This window comes from Pan paniscus, chromosome 13 (genome assembly GCF_029289425.2).
Source record: "Pan paniscus chromosome 13, NHGRI_mPanPan1-v2.0_pri, whole genome shotgun sequence".
Lineage (NCBI taxonomy): Eukaryota > Metazoa > Chordata > Mammalia > Primates > Hominidae > Pan > Pan paniscus.
The window spans coordinates 21,916,557-21,940,385 of NC_073262.2; the positions used below are offsets into that span (position 1 = coordinate 21,916,557).

Genomic DNA, 23,829 nt, shown 5'->3' on the forward strand with positions numbered 1-23,829 from the left:
TGTTAATGTTTTCTCTCTAAAACATGTCTTTGTTTTTAAATACCCAAACTTCATACGATATACTTATCTCTCAGTACAAGTTTTTTTGTGTGTTGTTTAGAAATTGGGCAAGAAAAATTTTTGTTACATTTCAAATATAATTGATAGAATATGGAAATTACTTATAGACTTTTTGAAAAGTATACCAAGTGTCAAAATGGGTGAATATGTATGCATCTTAGATGCTGACAGTGAGAAGCTTCAGTGCATCATAGTAGCTGAGACATTTTCTGTTATTTTGTGTAATGTTTGTGGCATATGGTAAAACATATGAACTATATATGTTAGTGCAAAGAAAACAACTATTAACCATAATTAAGACAATTTTCTGGCAATCAAGAAGTGATGTTTTAAGCATATTCCCTTCTAATATGATAGTTTAATACTTTATACATGGGCATTTATTTGTGTATTAGTCACAGGAAATATCTTAATGACCTTTTGATGGGCAAGAATTTCTTTAACCGGACATAGAAGGAAACCTTCATACCCTTAAAAGATTGATGATTTGGACTATGTTAAAATTAATAACTCTGTTCATCAAAAGATATCACTAAGAGAGTGAAATAGTATAGACCATTATATAATACACACAGAATCCTTGGTTGTATATGCATCCCGATAGAAATATATGCCAGTGAATTGAACAGACACTTCACAAATGAGGATATCCACGTGGCCATTAACATTGAACCTCAATAATTATAAAGGAGGTTCAGATTATAACCAAAATGTGCTACCTCTACATACACAACAGAATAGTAAGGGGAAAGAGATTGATAAACCAGTGGTTGGTGAATATATGGCACATATGCTACTGGTGGGAGGGATTGTGTATTGATCTACCCATTTTGGAAAACTGTTGGGCGTTATCTACCAAAGCTGAGCATATGTGTACATCATATGACCCAACAACAAAAATGTGCATATGTGTACACCAGAGAACATACAGGAATATGCATGGCTGCATTCTTCTTATATCCCCAAACTAGAAATATAAAATGTCTGTGAACAGTAAAGTGGATAAGTTAACTGTTAAATTCATTATAATAGAGTACTATGGAAATTAGTGAATTACTGCTTCATAAACTTTGAATTTATATCAGAAACATAATGCTGAACAAAAGCCAGACATAAAGACACATATGTGTGATTCCATGTATGTACAATAAAGTTCAAAAACAAGCATGACTATTCTCTGGTGATAAAGGCAGAAGAGTGATTAACTTTGGGAAGGTAATCTGGTAGAAAGGGGAGACAAAGGGTACTTCTGTGGTGGTAGTAATGATCCATTTCTGGAGCTGGGTAAAGGTTACATGGTTGTATTTATTGTGTGAAAATCAGAGCTGTGCAATTATGGGATGTGAATGTTGCTATATGTGGTTTACTTTAAGGAAATTATTTATTTAGAAATTTGTACCAGTTTTCAAGAAAATGGAAAATTATTTTAGTGCTAATTTTAAAATTTGAATTATATAATAGTGTTCAGAGCTGCTGAATGTTCTTATTTATTTACAATCTAGACAGATATTTTAAATTAGGAATATTGTTAAAAGTTGTGATGATACATTTTAACATTTAATTTATGGCCTAGAATTATATTTTGAAACAGAGTCATAGCTAATGTTGAAAACAGATACATATTAAAAGTTTGAACTCATTTCTAACTATGATCTAAGGTTAAAGTTCCTAAGAATTGGAATGAACAAGGCCAGCACAGGGGCTCATGATATAATCCCAGCACTTTGTGAGGCCAAGGCAGGTAGATCACTTGAGGTCAGGAGTTCAAGACCAGCCTGGCAACCATGGTGAAACCCCGTCTCTACTAAACATAGAAAAAGTTAGCTGGGTGTGGTGGTGCATGCCTTTAATTCCTGCTGCTCGGGAGGCTGAGGCACAAGAATCACTTGAACCCATGAGGTGGAGGTTGCAGTGAGCCAAGATCGTGCCACTGCACTCCAGCATGGATGGCAGAGTGAGACTGTGTCTCAAAAAAAAAAAAAAAAAAAAAGACTGAGTTAGGTCCAGATTTTGCAGGCTTTTGCGTATACTTCATTGCCTTTTTATTGGATAAGCAAAAAAGATCCTAGATAAAAGATCCTATAGGTTCTATCTATATCATTAACAAGTTCATGTTTACAAGGCTAGAATAATTTATCTGTCAAAAGTAAATTAAATGGAGCATTAGATCCTGACATTTTCCTGGTATTCTCTGCATTTTGTCATTTATTACAGCATGAATCTAGAGAAACATTATTGGGATTTAATATGGTGAATTACAGAGCATGTAAAAATTTGTGGAAAGCATGTGTAGAACATCACACATTCTTCCGTTTGGACAGACCACTTCCACCTCAAAAGAATTTTTTTGCACATTATTTTACATTAGGTTCAAAATTCCGGTACTGGTAAGTATTGCTTCTGTGTTAAGGCTTTATTGTTGGATTTTGTTTCCTTTCTTTAAAATAAAGATGTAGTTTATGGAACCATACAACCTTCGTTACACATACTTAACTGAGTCAAAAATCCCTATGGATTGCAGCCTCTATATCAGTATCATTAAAAAGTTCTATAGGTTCTTGTGATATGCTACAGGCTTGAGAAACCAGTTCTGTGTTCTGTATTTGCTGGTCATTATTTTCTGGAGTAAATTAACTACACTTACTTATTTACAATAAAGACAGATGACATAATTTCTATTGTGTCTTTATTAGATATTTGCTTGAAAACTTTTCTTTGTTCTAAGACACCCAAGGTATCTTATGCCTAAAACTATATAATTATTGTTTTTAATATAGAATTTAGCATATTTTTGGGTTGTCAAACCCTTTATTGTAAAGTGTTTAGAACAGTCATGAGGCAAAATCAGATTTAGTCATTGAACAGTAACCCCAGGTTCCATTTCCTAAAATTGTTTTATTCTTGATAGCTTTTATTTTTTCCTGAAGGCAACAGATCTTTGGGGAATAACTAAATCTGAAGAAGCTCTGATTAGTTTTACCTATGGAATTCTTAAAAGGCCCATGCAAGCTAGTTTTTAAGTGGAACCTGGTAAGAATCATGTAGAAAGTTATTCATTATCTTTTAGTGAAACAAATGTTATTCATTCTTGTTTGTTTATGCTTCACAAAATAAGATTTTTCATCTTTGATAAATAAAACCCTTGGCCAGTCGCAATGGCTCACACCTGTAATCCCAGCACTTTGGGAGGCCGAGGCAGGCGGATCACCAGAGGTCAGGAGTTCAAGACCAGCCTGGCCAACATGGTGAAGCCCCGTCTCTACCAAAAACAAAAACCAAAAAATTAGCTGGCCGTGGTGGCGGGCGCTTGTAATCCCAGCTACTTGGGAGGCTGAGGCACGAGAATTGCTTGAACCCAGGAGGCAGGGGTTTCATGAGCCGACATCTCGCCATTGCACTCCAGCCTGGGTGACAGAGCAAGACTCCATCTCAAAAATAAAAATAAAATAAAATGAAAAACCCTTGACCATTATGTGTTAAGATTAATTCATGTTATATGTTCATGAGAAAAATGTTTAGATGTTCCCAGAAAAGATTTAAATTGTAAACCTAAACATGTATAATTGCCTAATTTGTAATCTCAGTAAAAATAACAGTATGAAGCTTAGTACAGGATATGTCACTTGAAATACATGACTCCCACCCCAGAAAAATTAGTAAAAGTGACTCAAAAGTTCAGTAGTAACAATTAAACAGAATTAGAATATTTTTAACCAAACAAAAGGCACAGTAATTTCCTAAGCAGTTTGCTGTCACGTTTAACTCCTTTTTTTTTTGCCTTCCTAAAAGCAATTTTAAGTAAAGTAAGATGACAGTACTTGCAAATTTAAAAGCAAATAGATGGAAGGAGAGAGTATCAGATCTATAATGAAAGTCAAGGAAAAAGCAAAGAGCCTTACCTACTGTTAATAAATCTCAGCAAGGACAGAAGAAATCTCCACGGCTTTATGTGAAATGAGAACAGTACAAACCCTAAAGATATTCTTTCAATGAATTTAATTTCTGATTGGTTACCAGGGTAGTTATACAAGGACTACTCTTACCCTCTGTTCAAATTCTTTTTTCTCCTCTTTGTCCTTGCAAATGTGACATAAACACACACCATTTAATTTAGGTACAAAGAAATGAGTAGGACCAATAACCAGTCTTCAACTATAATTCAAGCAAGTCTCAGACAAGATGAGAAAAAAAAGTCAAGGAAGTTACCCAAACCATACCAAAGCAAACATAAAATTTACATACAGTGACTTCAAATACAAAAGACAGTTGAAGAAACCTGTTTGGGAGGAAATCATCACTGAAACAGAAGGAAATTTGTACCATAAATATTAATAAAAGCAAGTTCAAGGACAATCTGATTTAAAAAAAAAAAAAAAGATCGGCCGGGAAGGGAGCAACACCTGCCATTCAGAAGGCTGTTACTGCCCTTGGGGAAGATTGGCCTAGTATCGACAAATTTTACATGTTTTTCAACAAAACTGGGATTAAGGACTATTAAATGGGATATGTACATTTTAGAAAGTTGAACAATTATTTTAACAGCTTTATTGAAGTATAATTGACACATAAGAAATGATCATATTCAAACTTTAAAATCTGATGTTAGTATGATGAATTACTTTGACTGCATTTCAAGTGTTAAGCCAGCCCTACATTCCTAGGATAAACCCCACTTAGCCATGATATCCTTTATATATATTGTTTGATTCACTTTGCTAAATTTTGTTTAGGATTTTTGCATATGTGTTTATGAGGGATATATCTGTAGTTTTCTTTCTTACGATATCATTTTCAGATTTTATTGTGTCAGGGTCAAATTGGAATCATGAATGTGTTGAGAAAGTTCCATTTTCTGGAAGAGGCTGCATAGTAATAATATTATCTCATTTTTAAATGTTTCATAGAATTTGCAAATTATTTCATCTGGGGCAGAAGTCTTATTTATAGGAAGATTTTGAACATTCAAATTCTTTAATAGATAAGGCAATTAAGGTTTTGTCTTTCTTCCTGAGCAAGATATGGTAGTTTGTGTCTGTCAGCAAATTTATCCATTTCATCTAGGTTGTTGAATTTATTGGCACAGAGTTTATAATATTCCCCATTTCTTTTTAATCTCTCTAGAATATGTAATAATGTTGCTTCTCTCATTCTTGGTAACTTGTGTCTTCTTTTTTCCTTGATTAGTCTGCTAGTGGTTTATCAGTTTGAATTAAATATTTTAAAATAATGTAGGCCAGGCATGGGGGCCTGTAATCTCAGTGTTTTGGGAGACCAAGGTGGGAGGATTGTTTGAGGCCAGGAGTTCAAGTCCAGCCTGGGCAACATAGGCAGACCCCTGTCTCTACCAAAAGTTTAAAAACTAGCTGGGCTTTTGGCACACACCTGTGGTCCTAACTACTCAGGAGGCTCAGGGAGGAGGATCACTTGAGGCCAGGAGTTAAAAGTTACAGGACTATGATCAGGCCACTGCACTTCAGCCTGGGTGACAGAGCAAGACCCTGTCTCTAAACAACAACAAACAGTATGTATTCCAAATAAAACTTGTATCTTCAGGCTTATGTTACTTGTGGGCCATCCTTTGTCAACCAAGTCCTAAAGACAAAAACATGACCAAAAAATATTAAACATGATCACATTGCCATTCAAGTCCAAAGTCAACATATAGACATTATCCAATATGCAAAAACTCAGAGAATATAACATCTCCAAGACCTTCCTGAAAACATTTATTAAGTAGTAAAATTCAGCAAACCAGGAGATAGATCAGAATAATCCTGATAAAAAAAATAACTTTTTATCAGGTATAAAAAAATAACTTTTTATCAGGTATAAAAAGTTATTTTTATATAAAAAGCCCTGAGAGTGAAGATTAAATCCTCTCTATATAGAAACAATTCTTGACAACCGTGAGAATTATAACTGCAGAATAAAATTTAAATGGTATAAACTTTGCCAAAGTAGAATAAATAATATAACTTTAGAAAAATGAGGCCGGGCACGGTGGCTCACGCCTGTAATCCCAGCACTTTGGGAGGCCGAGGCAGGCGGATCACGAGGTCAGGAGATCGAGACCATCTTGGCTAATGCGGTGAAACCCCGTCTCTACTAAAAATACAAAAAATTAGCCGGGCGTAGTGGCGGGCACCTGTAGTCCCAGCTACTCGGGAGGCTGAGGCAGAAGAATGGCGTGAACCCAGGAGGCGGAGCTTGCAGTGAGCCGAGATGGAGCCACTGCACTCCAGCCTGGGCGACAGAGTGAGACTCCGTCTCAAAAAAAAAAAAAAAAAAGCAAGGGACTAGTGGGAGGAAGTATTTGAATCCTTAAAGTTTGAAACAATTTTAGACATTAACACAGCAGTTCTTAAGGTTTTCTTCATCTTTTTTCCTCTTTTTTTTATATGAATGGCAGTCTTTTTTATCTTTTATTTCACTAGAAACCAGTTTAATTTTTTTTCATTAAAAGTGGCATATATACCATAATTTCATTGTAATAAAATTATTGTGCCTGTATGTCAAGCCTTTTTAATGTTTATATACATGAATTTCAGAATGATTTTTACCTGCTCATAATGGTGATGATTTCTTTATGGATAGGACTGTGGGTAAAAACAATTTTTTTGTTCGTTTTATATTTTTCTATGTTGCTTGAATAACTTATAATAAGCCTATATATAGAGAGAGAGAGAGAGAGAACTTTCTCATTGCTCAAAAGATAAGTATCTTACTGTGAAAGTTTAGTGTTCTGAAACTGGAACAGTTTTTCATTTTGTTGTAATGATAATACTAAATCCCTAATGTCTGTATTATGGACAATATGAAATATAAGCCTTTCTCTCATTAATTTTAAAAAAATTGTTTCTTTATTATGAAATTTAACTTGTTACTCCAGCCTTTTGAGTAATAGTGTCCCATTTGAATCTTCTTCACTGGAAAATTAATGTATCAGTCAGAGTTCAGTCAGGGAAGCAGAAAGCCCTTTTGGTATTTCAAACAAAAGCAATTTAATTGAGGAAATTAGTTACATGGTTGTTGGAAATGCTGGGAAAACAAAAGGGTGGAAACGTGGTTATGGAGAAACAAACAAGAAGAAGGGGTAATGCCTAAAATTCAGATGCATTCAGGACTCCCTGGGCTGGAGTCCACAAACTACACCTGCTACTACACTGTTAGAGCTCTGTTTCCCTGACTGAACTCTGACTGATACATTAATTTTCCCGTGAAGAAAAATCGGTCTGTATCTTGCAGAGAAGTACTGCTTTAATCAAGGATGGGACCATCTACAGGATGCTCTTTCTCACTATACCCTATCCCCATGACTATTAAAGCAGCTGCCAGCAGCTACCAGTTTCCTGCTCTGCCTTTCTCCACTTTCTGATCTTCCACCAGTACCTTCTAAAAGCAGAACCTAAGGCAAAATAATCTAGAAAATGGAATTTGTTTATCGTAGCCCCTGCAAAACATAGGGCACAGGACAGGACTGGGCCTATGACAGCTCGCACATTAAATTGTATATACATAATTGTATATATTTATAGTTTTAAAAAGTTAAGCTTTGTGTTTGTAGTACTTAAGAACTTTAAAACATATCCAAAGCACTTTTTAATCATCAAAGTGGTTAGACATCTTGTAAATGAAGTACGAATGGGAGAACTTTAAAACATATCCAAAGCACTTTTTAATCATCCAAGTGGTTAGACATCTTGTAAATGAAGTAGGAATGAAGTAGGAAATGAAGTAAAAATGTTAACTGGACACAGTCCTGTCCCTAATGAGTATGCACTAAATAAACTTTTTTTCCCTTCATAATACGCAGTGGTGGAGAATGCTGGAACTGTTGTCATACTTAAAATGTTGAAATACTCTTTTGACTGACAGATGGTACTGGGACTATCAGATCTATTACTTTCTCCACCAGTCTCTTCATGTACATATCCTTATCTCTGTTCCAAAGTATCCAGAGGATTAACATCATTATTCTAATGTGGAAATACAAAACAGTGATGAACTTTAATTTATTACCTCCCTCTTAGAGGAAATATTTTCTTAGGAAAATTCAACTTGAAGTTTAAAAGTCATGGTAGTATTTCTCATTTTTCCATTAAAATCTCATAAAAGTGCCATTCAGTTCATATTTACTGATATTTATCCATGGAAAATGGTCTTAAAATTGCTTGCTTAACTATGGAAACTGGCATTTGGCTGTTTTTATATGCATTAGATAGCTATATTTGTATATGGTTACATTTGATATACCGCAAATTTATGTTAATTCACAGTTAAGTAATGAGAATGTCTCAAATAAATGCTCTGAGAACTTTTATTAACAAACTTCATCTGAACACATTGGTGTACCTCAGAAGATCAGTTTCTCTCTATCAACAATTTCCCTCTAGACAAATCAGCTTGAAAACAAATCTCCTAGTGCCAAACCCCCACCATTTTTCTGCCTTAGTTCCTTCCTCTAAACAAAAATCTGGAGCTGTTCTGTGTCTGGACATGGAGGGAGTTGAACACATCTTTCTTCATTAATGGGAGACATGTAACTAAGCTTCATTCATCCAGGTAGAATTGGAATGTTGTCCAGTCTTTTTATTCTCTGCTTCCTTTTCTCTGCTAGAAATGTCTTGTCTCTTAGGAAATTACACTATAATCATGTTATGTGTTGTCATTTTATCTTATAGTTCTCTTAAGACTTTATTGTTGTGCATATTTATATATTTCAGTGGGAGAACTGAAGTCCAATCAGTTCAGTATGGCAAAGAAAAGGCAAATAAAGACAGGGTATTTGCAAGGTAAGCCAAATCTGTTTCATTGTCTGAATTTTTTTAAAAAGATGGATTGAGTTTACTAAAAAGTTTTTCTAAATATTTTTTCTAAAGTTTTTCTAAATATTTCAAATTTTTTATTACAGAATTATCACAATTCTTTAACAGTAAATAATGTTGAGGGAATGATAAACTAGCTTGTCTAGTTTATTGATTCATTTTTTATATTAATAGTGTGCCAGGCATTGCAGTTCTGAATAGGCTGATCAAATATTATGTTATTAATATAATATTTTGTTCGAGGTTGCTCCACTTTTTTAAACATTTTTGAGAAATATAGTGACTTATTTCATGTTATCAAGCCATTTCCATATTTATTTAAATTATATTGTTAAGAGATAAGTTGTTTTATTTTTTGTTTTTGTTTACCATTTATTGTCTTTATTTCTTTAGGGTCTGTCATAGCCAATTTGCTTTTTTTTTTTTTTTTTTTTTGAGATGGAGTCTTACCCTGTCATCCAGGCTGGAGTGCAGTGATGCAATTTCAGCTCACTGCAACCTCTGCCTTCTGGGTTCAAGTAATTCTCCTGCCTCAGCCTCTTGTATTTTTAGTAGAGACGGGGTTTACCATGTCAGCCAGGCTAGTCTCGAACTCCTGACCTCAGGTGATCCCCCCCACCTTGGCCTCCCAAAGTGCTAGCGTTACAGGCATGAGCCACCACTCCCGACCTAGCCAATTTGCTTTTTAACAAGTGAAATGACATGATAAGATCTATGTTTTAGAAAATAGTATTATGAGCAATGATAGAGAATGGATTAGCGAGGAAAGCCTCAGTACCCAGAAACTATAAGGTAATTGCAGTAATCCAAGTGAAAATAATAAAGGCCTGAACAAAAACATTGGTAATGGAATGGAAAATAGGGAACAAATTTAAGGAACGTTTTGTAGGCAGAACTAGCAGAAGCTGATGACCAACTGGATACAGGTGTGTTAGAGACAAGAGTTTGTTTTCAGTGAAAATTACTTTGAGAGGCTAAGTCTTTTAATTAGTTATGTGCTTGGCATCTACTGCTATTAGAGGCTTGAGTTTTAATAAAGAGAACTAGAAAGTTTGCTTTTGATTTCACTTTGTTTAAATTTTGTTCTTAAGTCTTTATCTAAGAGACCTTCCTTCTTTGTGTTTCTGGAGTAAAGGGAGTTTTGTGTTCTTGGTTTTTTTCTTCCTCCTTCCAAAAGTGGAAATTGCTTTTTTCCCCTAGTAATATAAGTGATAGCTCATTATGTTTAAAAACTCCAACAGTATCAAAGAGCATAAAGAAAATTTATCATCCCAAGACAACTTTTTAAAAAAATTTTGATACTCATTATTCAGGATTTTTCTATGCATCTACTCATAGAGACATTTTTATATATGTGTGTATATTTGTTTCCAAATTGTTTTAAACTATTTGTTGTTTGTTTTTATCATCTAGCATATCGTGCACATTTTCTTTGCTGTTCAAAAATCTAGTCATTTATAATGGCAATCTTTTAACAGTTAAATTCTTTGATTGTAAACTGTAAACTTAACTTTTAGGATTCCTCCCTTTACTGAGCCACGTCCCTGCCTCCAGAGTAGGAGTTGTTGCTAAGACTTTGTAAAGATGTCACAGTAATATGTGACATACAGCTTACATTTAGTAGTCTACTATATGAGGAAATAATAGTTTATTACATTATGAATTAACATTAATAGAAGAGCCATAAATGGTAAGTTAATCTTTATTTTAAAAATCAAATGCATGAGATAATATACTTTATTTTCATTCTGTTGTGACTGGTAGGAAAATTTGCACTGCAATATGAGGGGGTTGGACCAAATGGTGTCATGAGTTGTCTTCTAATCAAAAAATCCTATAATTTAAACCTGTGATAATGGAAAATCTTCACACCTAAATTACTTTGAATTCACTTATGGAAAATGAAATGAGTCCATGTATTTTTTTAAAAACTAATAACATTTCTTAAAATATTTTTCTGATTCTTAGTGTTGTAACACCATAACAATATACTTAAAACTTTTTTATTCCTTTCTTAACAAGTGTCTTCTTTCTTGCTTGACTTTTATAAAAAGTATAGAACATGCGATTTGATCACTAGTTGTATGTAGCATATCCTAATATGAGTACCAGATCATAGGTGTATTTATATATTAAGTTAATATCACATATAAATGGTTTCTTTATAAGTGTTAATGTTTTAATGTTTTGATCATATCAGATTTTAGAAATAAGCAGAGTTATACCTGCATCTTAGTTGTTCATTTTGTATATTCATTATTAAAATGTATAGTTGTTTAATAGGTTATTTTATAAAACAAATAGCCATTATTCCGTGAATAGTAGAGGTAAAATTTCAATATTATAAGCCTCAGATAACTCTCTTCCTTTTGTTTTTCTGGAATTGTGTGGTTCCTCTGAAATAATAAGGTATCAGCTACAATGAGGTTGTAATAGTACTGGGCTGTTTAATGATCTCTCTTTCTCTGAAAGATAAGCTTTTCTGGGATTGTTTTTCTAATATGTTAGGATCTAATTGTAATGAACAGATATATGTCTTCCAAAATTCTCTAATGGTTTTAGTAATTATTAAGTTATTTTATTGAAGTACCAGATAATCCTAGAGTTCTTTTTTTTTCTTTGGGTTTTAGTTGGCAATATGAGTAGATAGAAAAGGCTCCTCCTTAAACTTTTCATATAATAATTTTTTAGCAATCATTAAATGTTTTTTCTTTTTTCTGATTATCACCTCTTTGTGTTCGCCTCAGCAGCACATATACTGATTATCACCTCTTCAAATTGCTTTCACATTTTGCAGTTGTCATATAATATATCTAAGAAAAGAGAAAAACAATGTTCTCATACAACAGAAAAATAAGGTGCCCTAGACAGAAAAGAAGCTTACCACATCGCAAACACACTGATGCTGTGTGGTATTTTTTTCTCTGAAATTTCCACACTCAACAGGAAACATAGACAGCAAGCTTGAGTGGGTGGGTCCCTGAGGTTAAAACTGTTAATAAAATAAAATACATGAAGTTTGGTTTTAAGTTCAAAGTGTCCAGCCATGTTTAGTCCGTTAACAGCAATAAAGTGTTCTGACGCTTCAGACTAGGTGAGTGTGCTGGAATTTTTTTTCTTCAAATGACTTTTTCCAGCTTTTAGAAAATGAAAGTAGTTGATCTATTGATTACAGTTAGTGAACTTTCATACAGCTTATATTTCGTAGTTTAATATTTGAGGAAATAATAGTTTATTACATTATGAATTAGCATTAATAGAGCCATAAATGTTAATCTTTATTTTAAAAATCAAAGTTTTATGCATGAGGTAATATACTTTATTTTCATTCTGTTGTGACTGATAAGAAAATTTGCACTGCAGTATGAGGGAGTTGAACTAAATGGTGTCATGAGTTGTCTTCAAATCAAAAAATCCTATAATTTAAACCTGTGATAATGGGAAATGTTCACACCTAAATTACTTTGAATTCACATATGAAAAATGAAATCTGAGTCAGCGTATCTTTTTTAAAACTAATAATATTCCATGTCTTAGAAAATGCCTACAAGAGTTTTGATTAAGGAAATGTCATTAGGCCAAACTAAAAAAGTTTTAGCTATGAATTGCTGAAATGACAGGACACTTGTGTGGTGTAGATTCATAAGTAACTTAAATTTTTCGTGGTTTAGTAAAATTAATAGGCTAAAATATTGCCCTGAAAATTTGGATATTCATAAATCATAAAATTCAGGAGGTAGGGAGAGACCTATGGGTCATATTATGCTAATAAATTTATACATTTAGATACAGAAACATAAGAGGTCTGTCTAATAGGAAGCCACATCTAGAATTCAGAGTCCTTATCATTATTTTAATGCTTCCTACTGTACACATAATAACAATGTGTTCAGTTCTCTTTGGTCAGTGTTATTGTGCGTGTTAGTCCAACATTTCTTTTTACACGTTTAACATATTGGAAAGGAAGTTCTAGCAGACAGTGAAACTTCAAACTTCATGAGATCATTATGTATCAGAATTCTAATGTTATTAAGTTTTAATGTAATCAGATGAGTTAATATTGCATTTGCTTTGTGCCTTCCTTGGTAATTGTTTTTTTTTTTTTTAGCCATACAGAAGTGTATACATAGTACATGATGAGAGGAAAATATCCCAATGAGCTAAAAAAGCAAGTCCAATACTACCTGCAATTCTTTATCAATATAGGAAAATCTGAAAATAAATTCAAAGTCACACAACAAAGGCCTATGATTCTTATTAACTATAACCAAAAATAGTCTTCATTTTAAAATTTTACTCAAATAGGTATTTCTACCTAAATTTTTATGATCTGATTTTTGTAGGAAGACAACAGGACGTTTCATTTTTTGTAAATTGTGCTGGAATGGAAAATACATATAGTTTTTATATGCTTCAGTTAATTACTGAAATATAAAACTGTTTACAAGATGATTTATTATATACTTTATATATGTAGCTTAAATTATTCGCCTCCACATTAACTCTGCACTTCATAAAGCCAGGCATTTAAAGAAATAACATATATTTTCAGCTAATTTTGTCTATTATCTGAATTTGCATATAAAAAATACTTTATTTGTTAACATTCCTAAAATTCTAAGGGTTTATGATCTCTGCATAGATCAGTATCTTTTGATCTGAATGAATCAATATGAAGATCTTTCTTTCTTTCTTTCTTTCTTTTTTTTTTTTTTTTTTTTGAGACAGGGTTTTACTCTTGTCACCCAGGTTGGAATGCAGTGGTGCTATCACAGCTCACTACAGTCTCAAATTCCTGGACTCAAGTTGATCCTCTGACTTCAGCCTCCCAAGTAGCTTGGACTACAGGCACTTGCCATCATACCCAGCTAACTTATTTTTTGTAGAGACAGAGTCTCCTTATGTTGCCCAAGCTGGTCTTGAATTCCTAAGTTCCAGTGATCCTCCCACCTGGGCCTCCCAAAGTGCTGGGATTGCAGCACTGAGCCACCTCGCCCATCCAAGATCTTTTTTTAAAACATCACTTAGTTTTCATCTTTATCATTAGGATAGCTGATAATATATAGATTGGTAACAAAACATATCCTTTTACTCCCCACCAATAGACAGAATTATTAACCCTCCAAAATGTTTTTGGAAAAAAGGGAAAAATCCACTAACCTACTATATGTAAACAATTTTTAAGTAGATAAAATGTAATATGCATAATTATTTTTGTTCTGTCTTCATTGAGGCAGAGGATTGGGATTTAGTTATAGAAGCATTCAGGAGATAATGTGCGAGGAGTTATTTAATACATCCCAAGATAAGCTAGTGTTCCAGATACTCTGGAATAGAAGTAGGTAGTATCTGTCTTGTCAGTAACATCTGAGAAAACATTTGGTAGCAAACCCTTCCCTTTTTACCTTTGTCCTTCCTTTTCTTGTTTCTTCTGTTTTTCTCATCCTTCTTATTCTCTATCTTACTCTTCCTAGCCTATCTTTCCTTTATTCTTCATATAAAGCCAATGTACATTCTTAGGAAGTTATTTGGTAAATAGCCTCTAAATGCATTAATTTTTTACAAGTAAACTCTTTATGTTGCTCATCTAGAACATAATCTATGAAAACAAATTGTAGGATTTGATTCATGGTTTGGGGTATAAAAATAAAACTTTTAACATATTATTTAATTTATGTCTGCAGATCCCCAAGTAAGCCCTTGGCACGGAAATTAATGGATTGGGAAGTAGTAAGCAGAAATTCAATATCTGATGACAGGTTAGAAACACAAAGCCTTCCATCACGATCTCCACCGGGAACTCCTAATCAGTAAGTGTGAATTTTGTGACCAACATCAGGTGTGAATTTTGCTAATTTCTAATTATTGGCTGTATATTTTTATGCCTGAAGATAAAGATACGCCAAAATTGAATTCTTTTGGTGAAACATGATTTTTGTTGCTCCAGAGCATTATTTTCTCTTTGCCTGCTGCTCATTGCAGAAGTAACATGGTATAGACTTGCGGAATGAGAGTAGCGCATTGAATAAGGACCCTCCACTCTCACTCTCCTCAACCGTTAACTTTCGCAGTTAAGAGTCCCTGATAAATGAGGATCTGTTAGACTTAAAATCTTGTATGGTTGTTGTTGACATACTCATTTTTCATGTGGATTCCCAGCAGAATTTCTAGGGGAGCATATATTGTTTGAAAATGCTTTGCAAGTGATTGGGATTCTCTTAAACCCCCACCTCAACCATGGCTTCAGCACGTTCTATGGCCTAGGAAAAGGGGTTTCCAGCACCAGTCCCCATAAGCTTAGCTCTCCCTGAGCTAAAAAGCACCGTGTGATTCAGCACTTACCGTATATGTACTTCAGTCTGACATTGCTCACAAAAGTTGTATGTTTTGGTATAAATGATTATAAGATCATAAACTAGCCAAATGCACCAGCCAAAGATGTTGATTATCTTAATTTGATAATACTACAAATGTTGTATGTAATTAAGATAATGGTAAACAATTGTGTGCCACCATATTAACATACTTAGTTAACCCATAAGGTTCACTTATAAAATACTTGAATTTTGGTATGAAATATAATATTTGAAGATGTCTTTTTTCATAAATGTTTTACGCACATTAATGTTTAATAAATTTGTATAAAATTCTAAACGTGGCTGGGTGCCGTGGCTCATTCCTGTAATCCCAGCACTTTGGGAGGCCGAAGTGTGTGGATTCCTTAAGGTCAGGAGCTCAAGACCAGCCTGGTGAACATAGTGAAACCCCATCTTTACAAAAACATACAAAAATTAGCTGAGCATGGTGGCGTGCACCTGTCAGGGGGGTGGGGCAGGGATTGCTTGAACCCAGGAGGAAGAGGTTGCAGAGTTGAGATCACACCACTGCACTTCAGCCTGGACCACAGAGTGAGACCCTGTCTCAAAAAAAAAAAAAAAAAAATCTAACAGCTAGAGCATTGAAGGCTATTATCAGCTGAAGAATAAACTTCTACCATATCAGGACAGTTTATACATAAACAGTTTGGTTCACAGAGCTTTAATACTTAACGTGTTAAAGTTACTCCTAGAAAAAAATGGACTTAGTAATTTCTGTCTTGCCAATTTCAGGTTGCTTTTATCATTTTTTCTTATAAATGATTGCATATATTCAAAGCCTCATTAGCTTGTCTGAAGAAAATTCAGACCTTGTTTTTCTCTTCCCTTTTGCACAACCAGCCATTTCTCCATTTGTACCAGCAACACTAAACAATAATAGCAAGTTATAGAAAATAATAGCAAGTTAAGCCAAAGTACTCAAGTAACTAATTAACAGTAGCTCTGTTTAAGTTTTCTGGTTAATGAAACAATTTCAGATATAATCTAAAAAGATTTTTTAAAATTCTGAAGAGATAGTACAAGGTGGTGGTTAAGAGCATGGGCCCTGGAATCACTGTATGCTTGAACCTGGGCAAGTTAATCTCTGTCTCATTTTTCTCATCTACAAAATTATATTTATAATAATGTCTTTCTTATAGTACTGTTATGAGGATTAAATGAAATGCTTAGAGAAATGTCTGACACATACATAAATACTGAAACATTGTAATTAAAAATTGTAATAACACTACTTTGTGTGACTGTCAAGAGGATGGCAATATAGTATTCAGTATCTATTCTAAGGCTTCAAAGAAAGTCCCATAAATAAAAACATTTATAACAATTAAAAAATAATTCAGACTAGAATATATTTCTAAATCATTTATTCTAATCCCTTTATTTTATAAATGCTGAGTAAGACAAAATCGTAGTGACTAACACCTAGAAACATTAAGGCACTTAGAGATAGTAGGTAACTTTATGGGTAGAATCCTTGGCAGATTGTTGATTGTAACTCAGATCACTGACTTCCCATTCTCTGTTCCCTCTGTTTATATCACACCGTCTTTTTCAGAGATTGCTTAGTCAACATGGCTTGACTTAAAAACACATACCCCCTTTCTGATGTAACCATATATTAAGAAACTTGGAAATTTTGAATTGAAGCATATTTTTATTCAGTTTTTCTCCCTCTTTATTTAGTCGAAATTCTACATTCACGCAGGAAGGAACCCGGTTACGACCATCTTCAGTTGGTCATTTGGTAGACCATATGGTTCATACTTCCCCAAGTGAAGTGTTTGTAAATCAGAGATCTCCGTCATCAACACAAGCTAATAGCATTGTTCTGGAATCATCACCGTAAGAGCTTTTTTATTTTGCTTCCTCTGTATTTTCAAATGCCCCAAATTGCTTTACTTAAAATAATCTGGGAAATTAGGATATTCGATACAAGATTTTAATTATGCAACTTTTCAAAATTTATATGTTTGCAATTATGCTCATTTGTTCCTGAGAGTTCTTGTTGCCTCTCCCTCCCCTACCCAGTCACTATGTTGTTATTTTGTTGACTTAGACAGTTCTTCAGTTTTTAGTATATAAACTCAAATATTTCTGCAGATAATGTAGCACTCTGGTCAAGGAGGAGGGTAGTTAAAGCAGAGTTTTCTTAATATTTTTAAAGGAAAAGAACCATAAGTATGAGTAGAAAGTGTTGAGAAAATTAAAATACTTACAAGATATGTAGATAGGTAAGAAGATTTTTTAATTTACCTATGTAGATAGGTAAGAAGATTTATTTCTTGAGAAGGAGAAATTGGTGTAAGATATAGTGAATGCGATCAGGGGTAAAGAGTGGGCCCAAGAGTGGTAGGTGGAAGAGAGTACAGGTGTAGGGTCATGTTTGTCCCTGGGTAGGGTAAACCAAGGAAGACTGACTGAGCTATCAAAACAAGTAGGAGTTCAGCCTGCGTGATGTATATCTTGGTAAAACATTTTGATTGTGTGTATATATTATTAAAAATGGAGAAATAGGACAGATACACACTGTACAATGATACCTGTGGGGAATTAGTTGGCAAGAAATAGGATTGATGGGAGACTTAATATTTTATTACTTTAGAAGTTATAATTCTAAACTTTCCGGTTGATTTTTAATAATTATATATGTTCTAATTTGAAAACTTTAAAAAGTGTAGTAATTAAGGACATGATTGAAATATTGATTTGATTTTTAAAATTACATACTTTTGTGACATAAAAATGAATCATATGCAGAATCAAAAAGCCTAATTATTACAAACCAAAACCAGTGTAATTCTTGAGGCCTAACAAAATTATCTTTATCTATTTTTAAAGGGCCTTTTCCAAAGAAAGACATATAAACGCAATTGAATATTTCCACATGTAAATTTTTTTTTTTTGAGACGGAGTCTCGCTCTTTCACCCAGGCAGGAGTGCAGTGGCGCTATCTCGGCTCACTGCAAGCTCTGCCTCCCGGGTTCACGCCATTCTCCTGCCTCAACCTCCCGAGTAGCTGAGACTACAGACACCAGCCACCACTCCCGGCTAATTTTTTGTATCTTTAGTAGAGATGGGGTTTCACCGTGTTAGCCAGGATGGTCTCGATCTCCTGACCTCGTGATTCGCCCACCTCGGCCTCCCAAAGTGCTGGGATTACAGGCGTGAGCCTCCGCGCCCAGCCTCACATGTAAATTTTATAGATTCACAAACCCCCAAATCACTTGCTGATATGGTTTGGCTCTGTGTCCTCACCCAGATCTCACCTTGAATTGTAATCTCCAGGTGTCAAGGGCAGGACCAGGTAAAGGTAGTTGAATCATGGGGGTCATTTCTTCCATGCTGTTCTTGTGATAATGAATGAGTCTCACAAGATCTGATGGTTTTATAAGTGTCTGGCATTTCCCCTGCATGCACTCATTTTCTCCCCTGCATGCACTCATTTTCTCTCCTGCCGCCCTGTGAAGAGGTGCCTTCCACCATGATTGTAAATTTCCTGAGGCCTCCCCAGCCATGTGTAACTGTGAGTCAATTAAACCTCTTTTGTTTATAAACTACCCAGTCTCAGGTATTTCTTCATAGCAGCATGAGAATGGACTAATACATTTGCCATCTCAAAACACCTTTATTCTACTTTCCTGACTTGAGTGGAGAAGCAAGTTCAGGGTAGCTTGGAACTGTGAAGAGCTTTTGCTTCTTCTCTCTTGTGCACAAGAATATAAAATGCTTGGAGCCTTCTCCTTGGACATATATTTTATAAGGTTTATGTGTTTGTATTCCATTTTGAATCTATATTACTGCGTTTGACATTCAACCAGTTTTTAACCTTAAGAATAATGAGAGAGTTCTGAAAAGATAAGCTTAATAATAATAACTTACTTAGTTGCTTACAGTCACTTTTACATAAATTATCTCACTGTTCTATTCAGGAGAATTCAGTGAAATAGGAAAGATATGTAATATCCATTTTATAGGTAAGAAAGCCACACTTAGAACACTTGTCCCAATTTACAGAACAGAAACTCAGGCTTTCTGTAGCATGAGAATCAGCCAGGAGAACTTTGTATCCCCAACAAGATGTTATAGATGTTTTTTGATTTGCAATTTAGATAAAATACTTTGCAGCTTGGAATCCATAGATTTCAGTTTTTCTGTTGTCCAAATGTGAAAAGAATTTAAATGATGTATTGGATTAAGCACAGAACATTTCAACATGTAATGAAATAGATTTTTTTTAAGGTTTTTCACATATGCCTTTTTTTAACTGTCAGATAAAATCATCTTACCAATTATTTATTTAAGTGAGTACAGGAGGTTGCTTATACTGTTTAGAATAAAGTTACCATTTATAGGCTAAGGATAAAGTAAAGGAGACCACAGTCTACAACACAGCATGTGAATTGGATGGTTAAATTTATTAGGATACAAATTTCTAAAGGCGGCAACAGAGAGCTGCATTAACTGCAAAATAAGCTTTTTTTCACTGCTGTTGTTGAAGCATTTATAAGAAAATTTAAAGCTCAGTGGACTGAAATAAATTGTGCACATTTTTTCACACATCTTGATTGACATTTCTAACAAACTTTTGCTACTATGTGACAATATATTGCTCTGCTACCAGCATAGTACACTCGAATATAACATTTTCATTATTTACCCTCCACTTAACATTTTCCAAAATGTCAGATTGCCAAGTGTGGTGGTGTGCACCTGTTGTCCCAGCTTACTCAGGAGGCTGAGGCAGAAGGATCACTAGAGCCCAGGAGTTCGAGGATGTATTGCTCCATGATGGCGCCTGTGGATAGTCACTGCACCTCAGCCTGGACAATACAGCAAGACACCATCTTTTAAAAACCAAAATCAAAACAAAAAAAGGTCAGAGTTTAAGATAAGCAAGTTATTTTTGGTAAAAAGCCCCAATATGAATGTTGGGCATTTGGAACACTTTTAGAATTATATTGCCATCTTTCCTTTCTCTTAACAACCGAAAGTTAACACAAATAGTACTTTTTTTTAAATGTGGGTAAATTTTTTTTTTTTTTTTTTTTTTTTTGAGACGAAGTCTCACTCTGTCACCCAGGCTGGAGTGCAGTGGCACAATCTTGGCTCACTGCAAGCTCTACCTCCCGGGTTCACGCCATTCTCCTGCCTTAGCCTCCCGAGTAGCTGGGACTACAGGCGCCCGTCACCACACCCGGCTAATTTTTTGTGTTTTTAGTAGAGACCAGGTTTCACCGTGTTAGCCAGGATAGTCTCGATCTCCTGACCTTGTGATCCACCCACCTCGGCCTCCCAAAGTGCTGGGATTACAGGCGTGAGCCACCACGCCTGGCTAATGTGGGTAAATTTTTTATGTGGGTAAACTGTGTACAGTATGTGTTTTGAGCCCTGGTGCCCCCTCCTTTAGTACATTTTAGGCAAATTATTGGTTTTAAATGTGTTAAAACAATTGAGTTAGAAATGTTATCAATTAAAGTTAAATATGGATGTATATAAGCCCTGATATTTACTAATCTTGCTTTCTGTTCATTAAAATATAAGTAATTTGTGTTAGAATTTAAAATATAGCAGTATTACCATTTATAACCAAAACAAAGTGATTTAAAATAGTCATATTCTGGATATATTCTGATAAGTTCTGGGAGTTCTGTTGAGACCTCAGATACTGACAGGGGTGGGGGATGCTTATTAGCATTTATCTGTTTTATAAATTGGCTTCTGAGAAACTTTTTTTTTTTAGAAAAAGATTCCACTGCCACAAAAAGTTTGGAAACCTCTGATTTAAAATAACTTTCCTCCTTTTTGCAGTTACTTTGTTTTAGATGCAACTATATATCATAGTGTTTACGAGCACAAGCTCTGGATTCAGACTAGGTTTAAAACGTGGTTCTACTACTTCTAATTAGGTGACCTTTGGTGAGTTATTTTATCTCCGTAAGCCTGTTTCCTCACTGTTAAAAAACAGGGTGATAATAATATCTACCTCAAAGAGTTGCTATAAGCATATAATAATTATATAGCTTTTTTCAGTTAAGCTCTTGGGATATATTCCAACAACTTTTAATATATTATCAACAGTTTGTCTGGATATTTGAAGTGTGAGCATCTGGTTGAAGACAGTGAAGAATTCTCCAGATTCTCAACTTTATTCTTACATCCCTAATCACAAGATATTCTAGACAGACTTCATAATCCAGAAGTGGCTTTTTGTTTGTTTGTTTATTTAGGGACAGGGTCTTGCTCTGTTGCCTAGGCTGGAGTGCAGTGGTGTAATCACCGCTCACTGCAGCCTAGACCTCCTGGGCTCAAGTAATCCTCCCACCTCAGCCTCCCAAGTAGCTGAGACTGCAGGAGCATGACACCATGCCCAGCTAATTTTTGTATTTCTTGTGGAAACAGGGTTGCATCATGTTGCCCAAGCTGGTCTTGAACTCCTGGGCTCTAGTGATCCACCTGCCTCAGCCTCCCAAGTTGTTTGGGAGGATTACAGGTGTGACCCACTGTGCCTGGCCATCCTCAAGTGTTAAATCCATTTCCCCGAGCCATTCTTTCCTGGACTATTCCATTCTAGTCTTATCTAATGAATCTCCGCAGCTTTGTCCATACCTCTTCAGTTCCTTTTGCTTGGTCTTCAAAGCTTTGCCTTTCCTCCACCCCTCTCAGCTACTGGCACTGATGATTTCCATCTACAACTCAGTTGTCCCCAATTCCTATTCCAGTCTTGATCAAGTCTAGCAATATATTGTGAACTCTTCAAATACTAGGCTATTCTAGGACAAGGAAGTAAAAAAATCGAAGGTTTGAATAGAAGGAGATATCAAGCCATGGGGACTTAGAGAATGTAACATATTAGATGCTGTATTCATGGCTTCAAGGCTAATTACAGGTCCCCGGACACTGTAGCTGCAGTATGCTTACCTACCATTCATCTCTGGCTAAAGGCTCTGTCACTTGCACTTGGGAGCTAAGGGCAGACACCTTGAGTTTGGTTGAAACCAAGAATCTCAGGTTGCTGGGAGGCTTATTCTGGAATAGATTCCTACTGATAAAATCACATGACATTGTCAGTTCTATTCTTAGATATTACTCATATCCCTGATAGTTTACATGAGCTTTTTAAAGTGCCTTGTGCGTTAATTGGTAATCAACCTGAAGTGACATTTACTTTGAAACACTGTCATTATCAGAATAAAGTAGCCAAAGTGTTAAGAAGCCTGAATTTTGAATCAGAATTTTATCTGTATCTAATGTAATATAAGTAGAGTACAAGTTGGGTTAAATGCGTAATTGAAGACTAGAATAACAGTAGTGATTATAGTTAAATGAGACATGTTCTCTTGATCTACATCTTAGAAAATAAGGGTTTGTTTTTTTCTTTAAGAGACAGGGTCTCTTTGTCTCCCAGGCTGGGGCATAGTGGCGCAATTATAGCTCACCACAGCCTCAAGCTACTGTTCTTGAATGATCTTCCCATTTCAGCATCCTGAGTAGCTGGGACTACAGGTATACACCACCATCCCCAGTTTATTTTTTTAAAAAAATTTTTTGTAGAGATGGTGTCTTGCTATGTTGGCCAGGCTGGAAAATAAGAGTTTTTTAAAGAGCCATCCATTTCTGGCACATTTGTATTAGTGTCTAACAAGAATATAGTTTTTGTTTTCTAGTCTATTGGAATAAATTTTATGCTTCTGTGACAGATTTCTATGTACAATTGTGCCTTTACCGTTTTTTAAAAAAAAATTCATGATTTTCAAGGGTTGTTCATTTTTCTTTTTTAAAAGTAATAAAATAATCCCTTCAGGATTGCATTTTTTTCTCACTTTCCCTAACTCAGATCTTTTCCAGCTCCCTTCCTTAAAGCCAGTAAATGCTGGCCTTTGAAAATTAAAGGTCTCTTTCTTGAGGGTACCAGCTGTAATTTCTGACAGGGCTGTGTTTCACTATGCTGCCTGGTTATTCTCCAAATTGCATCATGTCTCTTCATTCTCTTATACTTGGCAGATTTTTGTGTGTGTGCACTTAGAAACAGTATTGTTTTTAAGAATTGGACTGTTTCATGACATTATTTTTAATGTATCATTTCTAATTATAATGCAAGGTTTACCTATGAAAATCATCTTCCTAGATAACTGTTTAAGTAATAAATATATATGATAGCTGTACAATAGAAATGAAGAAGAAAGTTATTCTTTAAAGTAAATTGAATTAATATTCTTGGAGTATGTCTTTTAAAAAATGTAATTGATAACCTTTGCCCAATATTTGAATTTCAGGAGTCTGTGTTGACATCCTTGATTACTTTTATAGACTTCAGAGTGTGTGTGTGTGTGTATAGAGTTTGGTTGTGTATGTATACAGTTTGGTTATTGAAATTAGAAGTATAGAAAAGGGAAACAGTTACAGGGATTACTGTGAGAGTACATAATTAAATTATAAGAGCTCCCTAGACTAACCTAACCCTCTGCAGCAGTCAGGCATATGGAGAGCCTGTCTGCCACTCTCTGAAAAGTTACTTTAATAAGAAAGTTACATAAGACAGTGAGAAGGCAGGTAGCTCTGTCCTGAAA

General features: G+C 34.8%; 1 protein-coding gene across 10 annotated transcripts in view; it reads left to right on the top strand.

Moving 5' to 3' along the window:
• Positions 1–23,829, top strand: part of PTPN4 (protein tyrosine phosphatase non-receptor type 4) — a 247,054-nt gene that overhangs the window by 181,063 nt on the left and 42,162 nt on the right. For all 10 annotated transcript variants that reach the window (XM_055108445.2, XM_055108444.2, XM_055108446.2 and 7 more), the window contains 4 exons: positions 2,275–2,447; positions 8,784–8,852; positions 14,570–14,695; positions 16,946–17,104. In XM_055108445.2, coding sequence (XP_054964420.1) covers positions 2,275–2,447; positions 8,784–8,852; positions 14,570–14,695; positions 16,946–17,104 — 527 coding nt within the window. The remainder of the gene's footprint in view (positions 1–2,274; positions 2,448–8,783; positions 8,853–14,569; positions 14,696–16,945; positions 17,105–23,829) is intronic.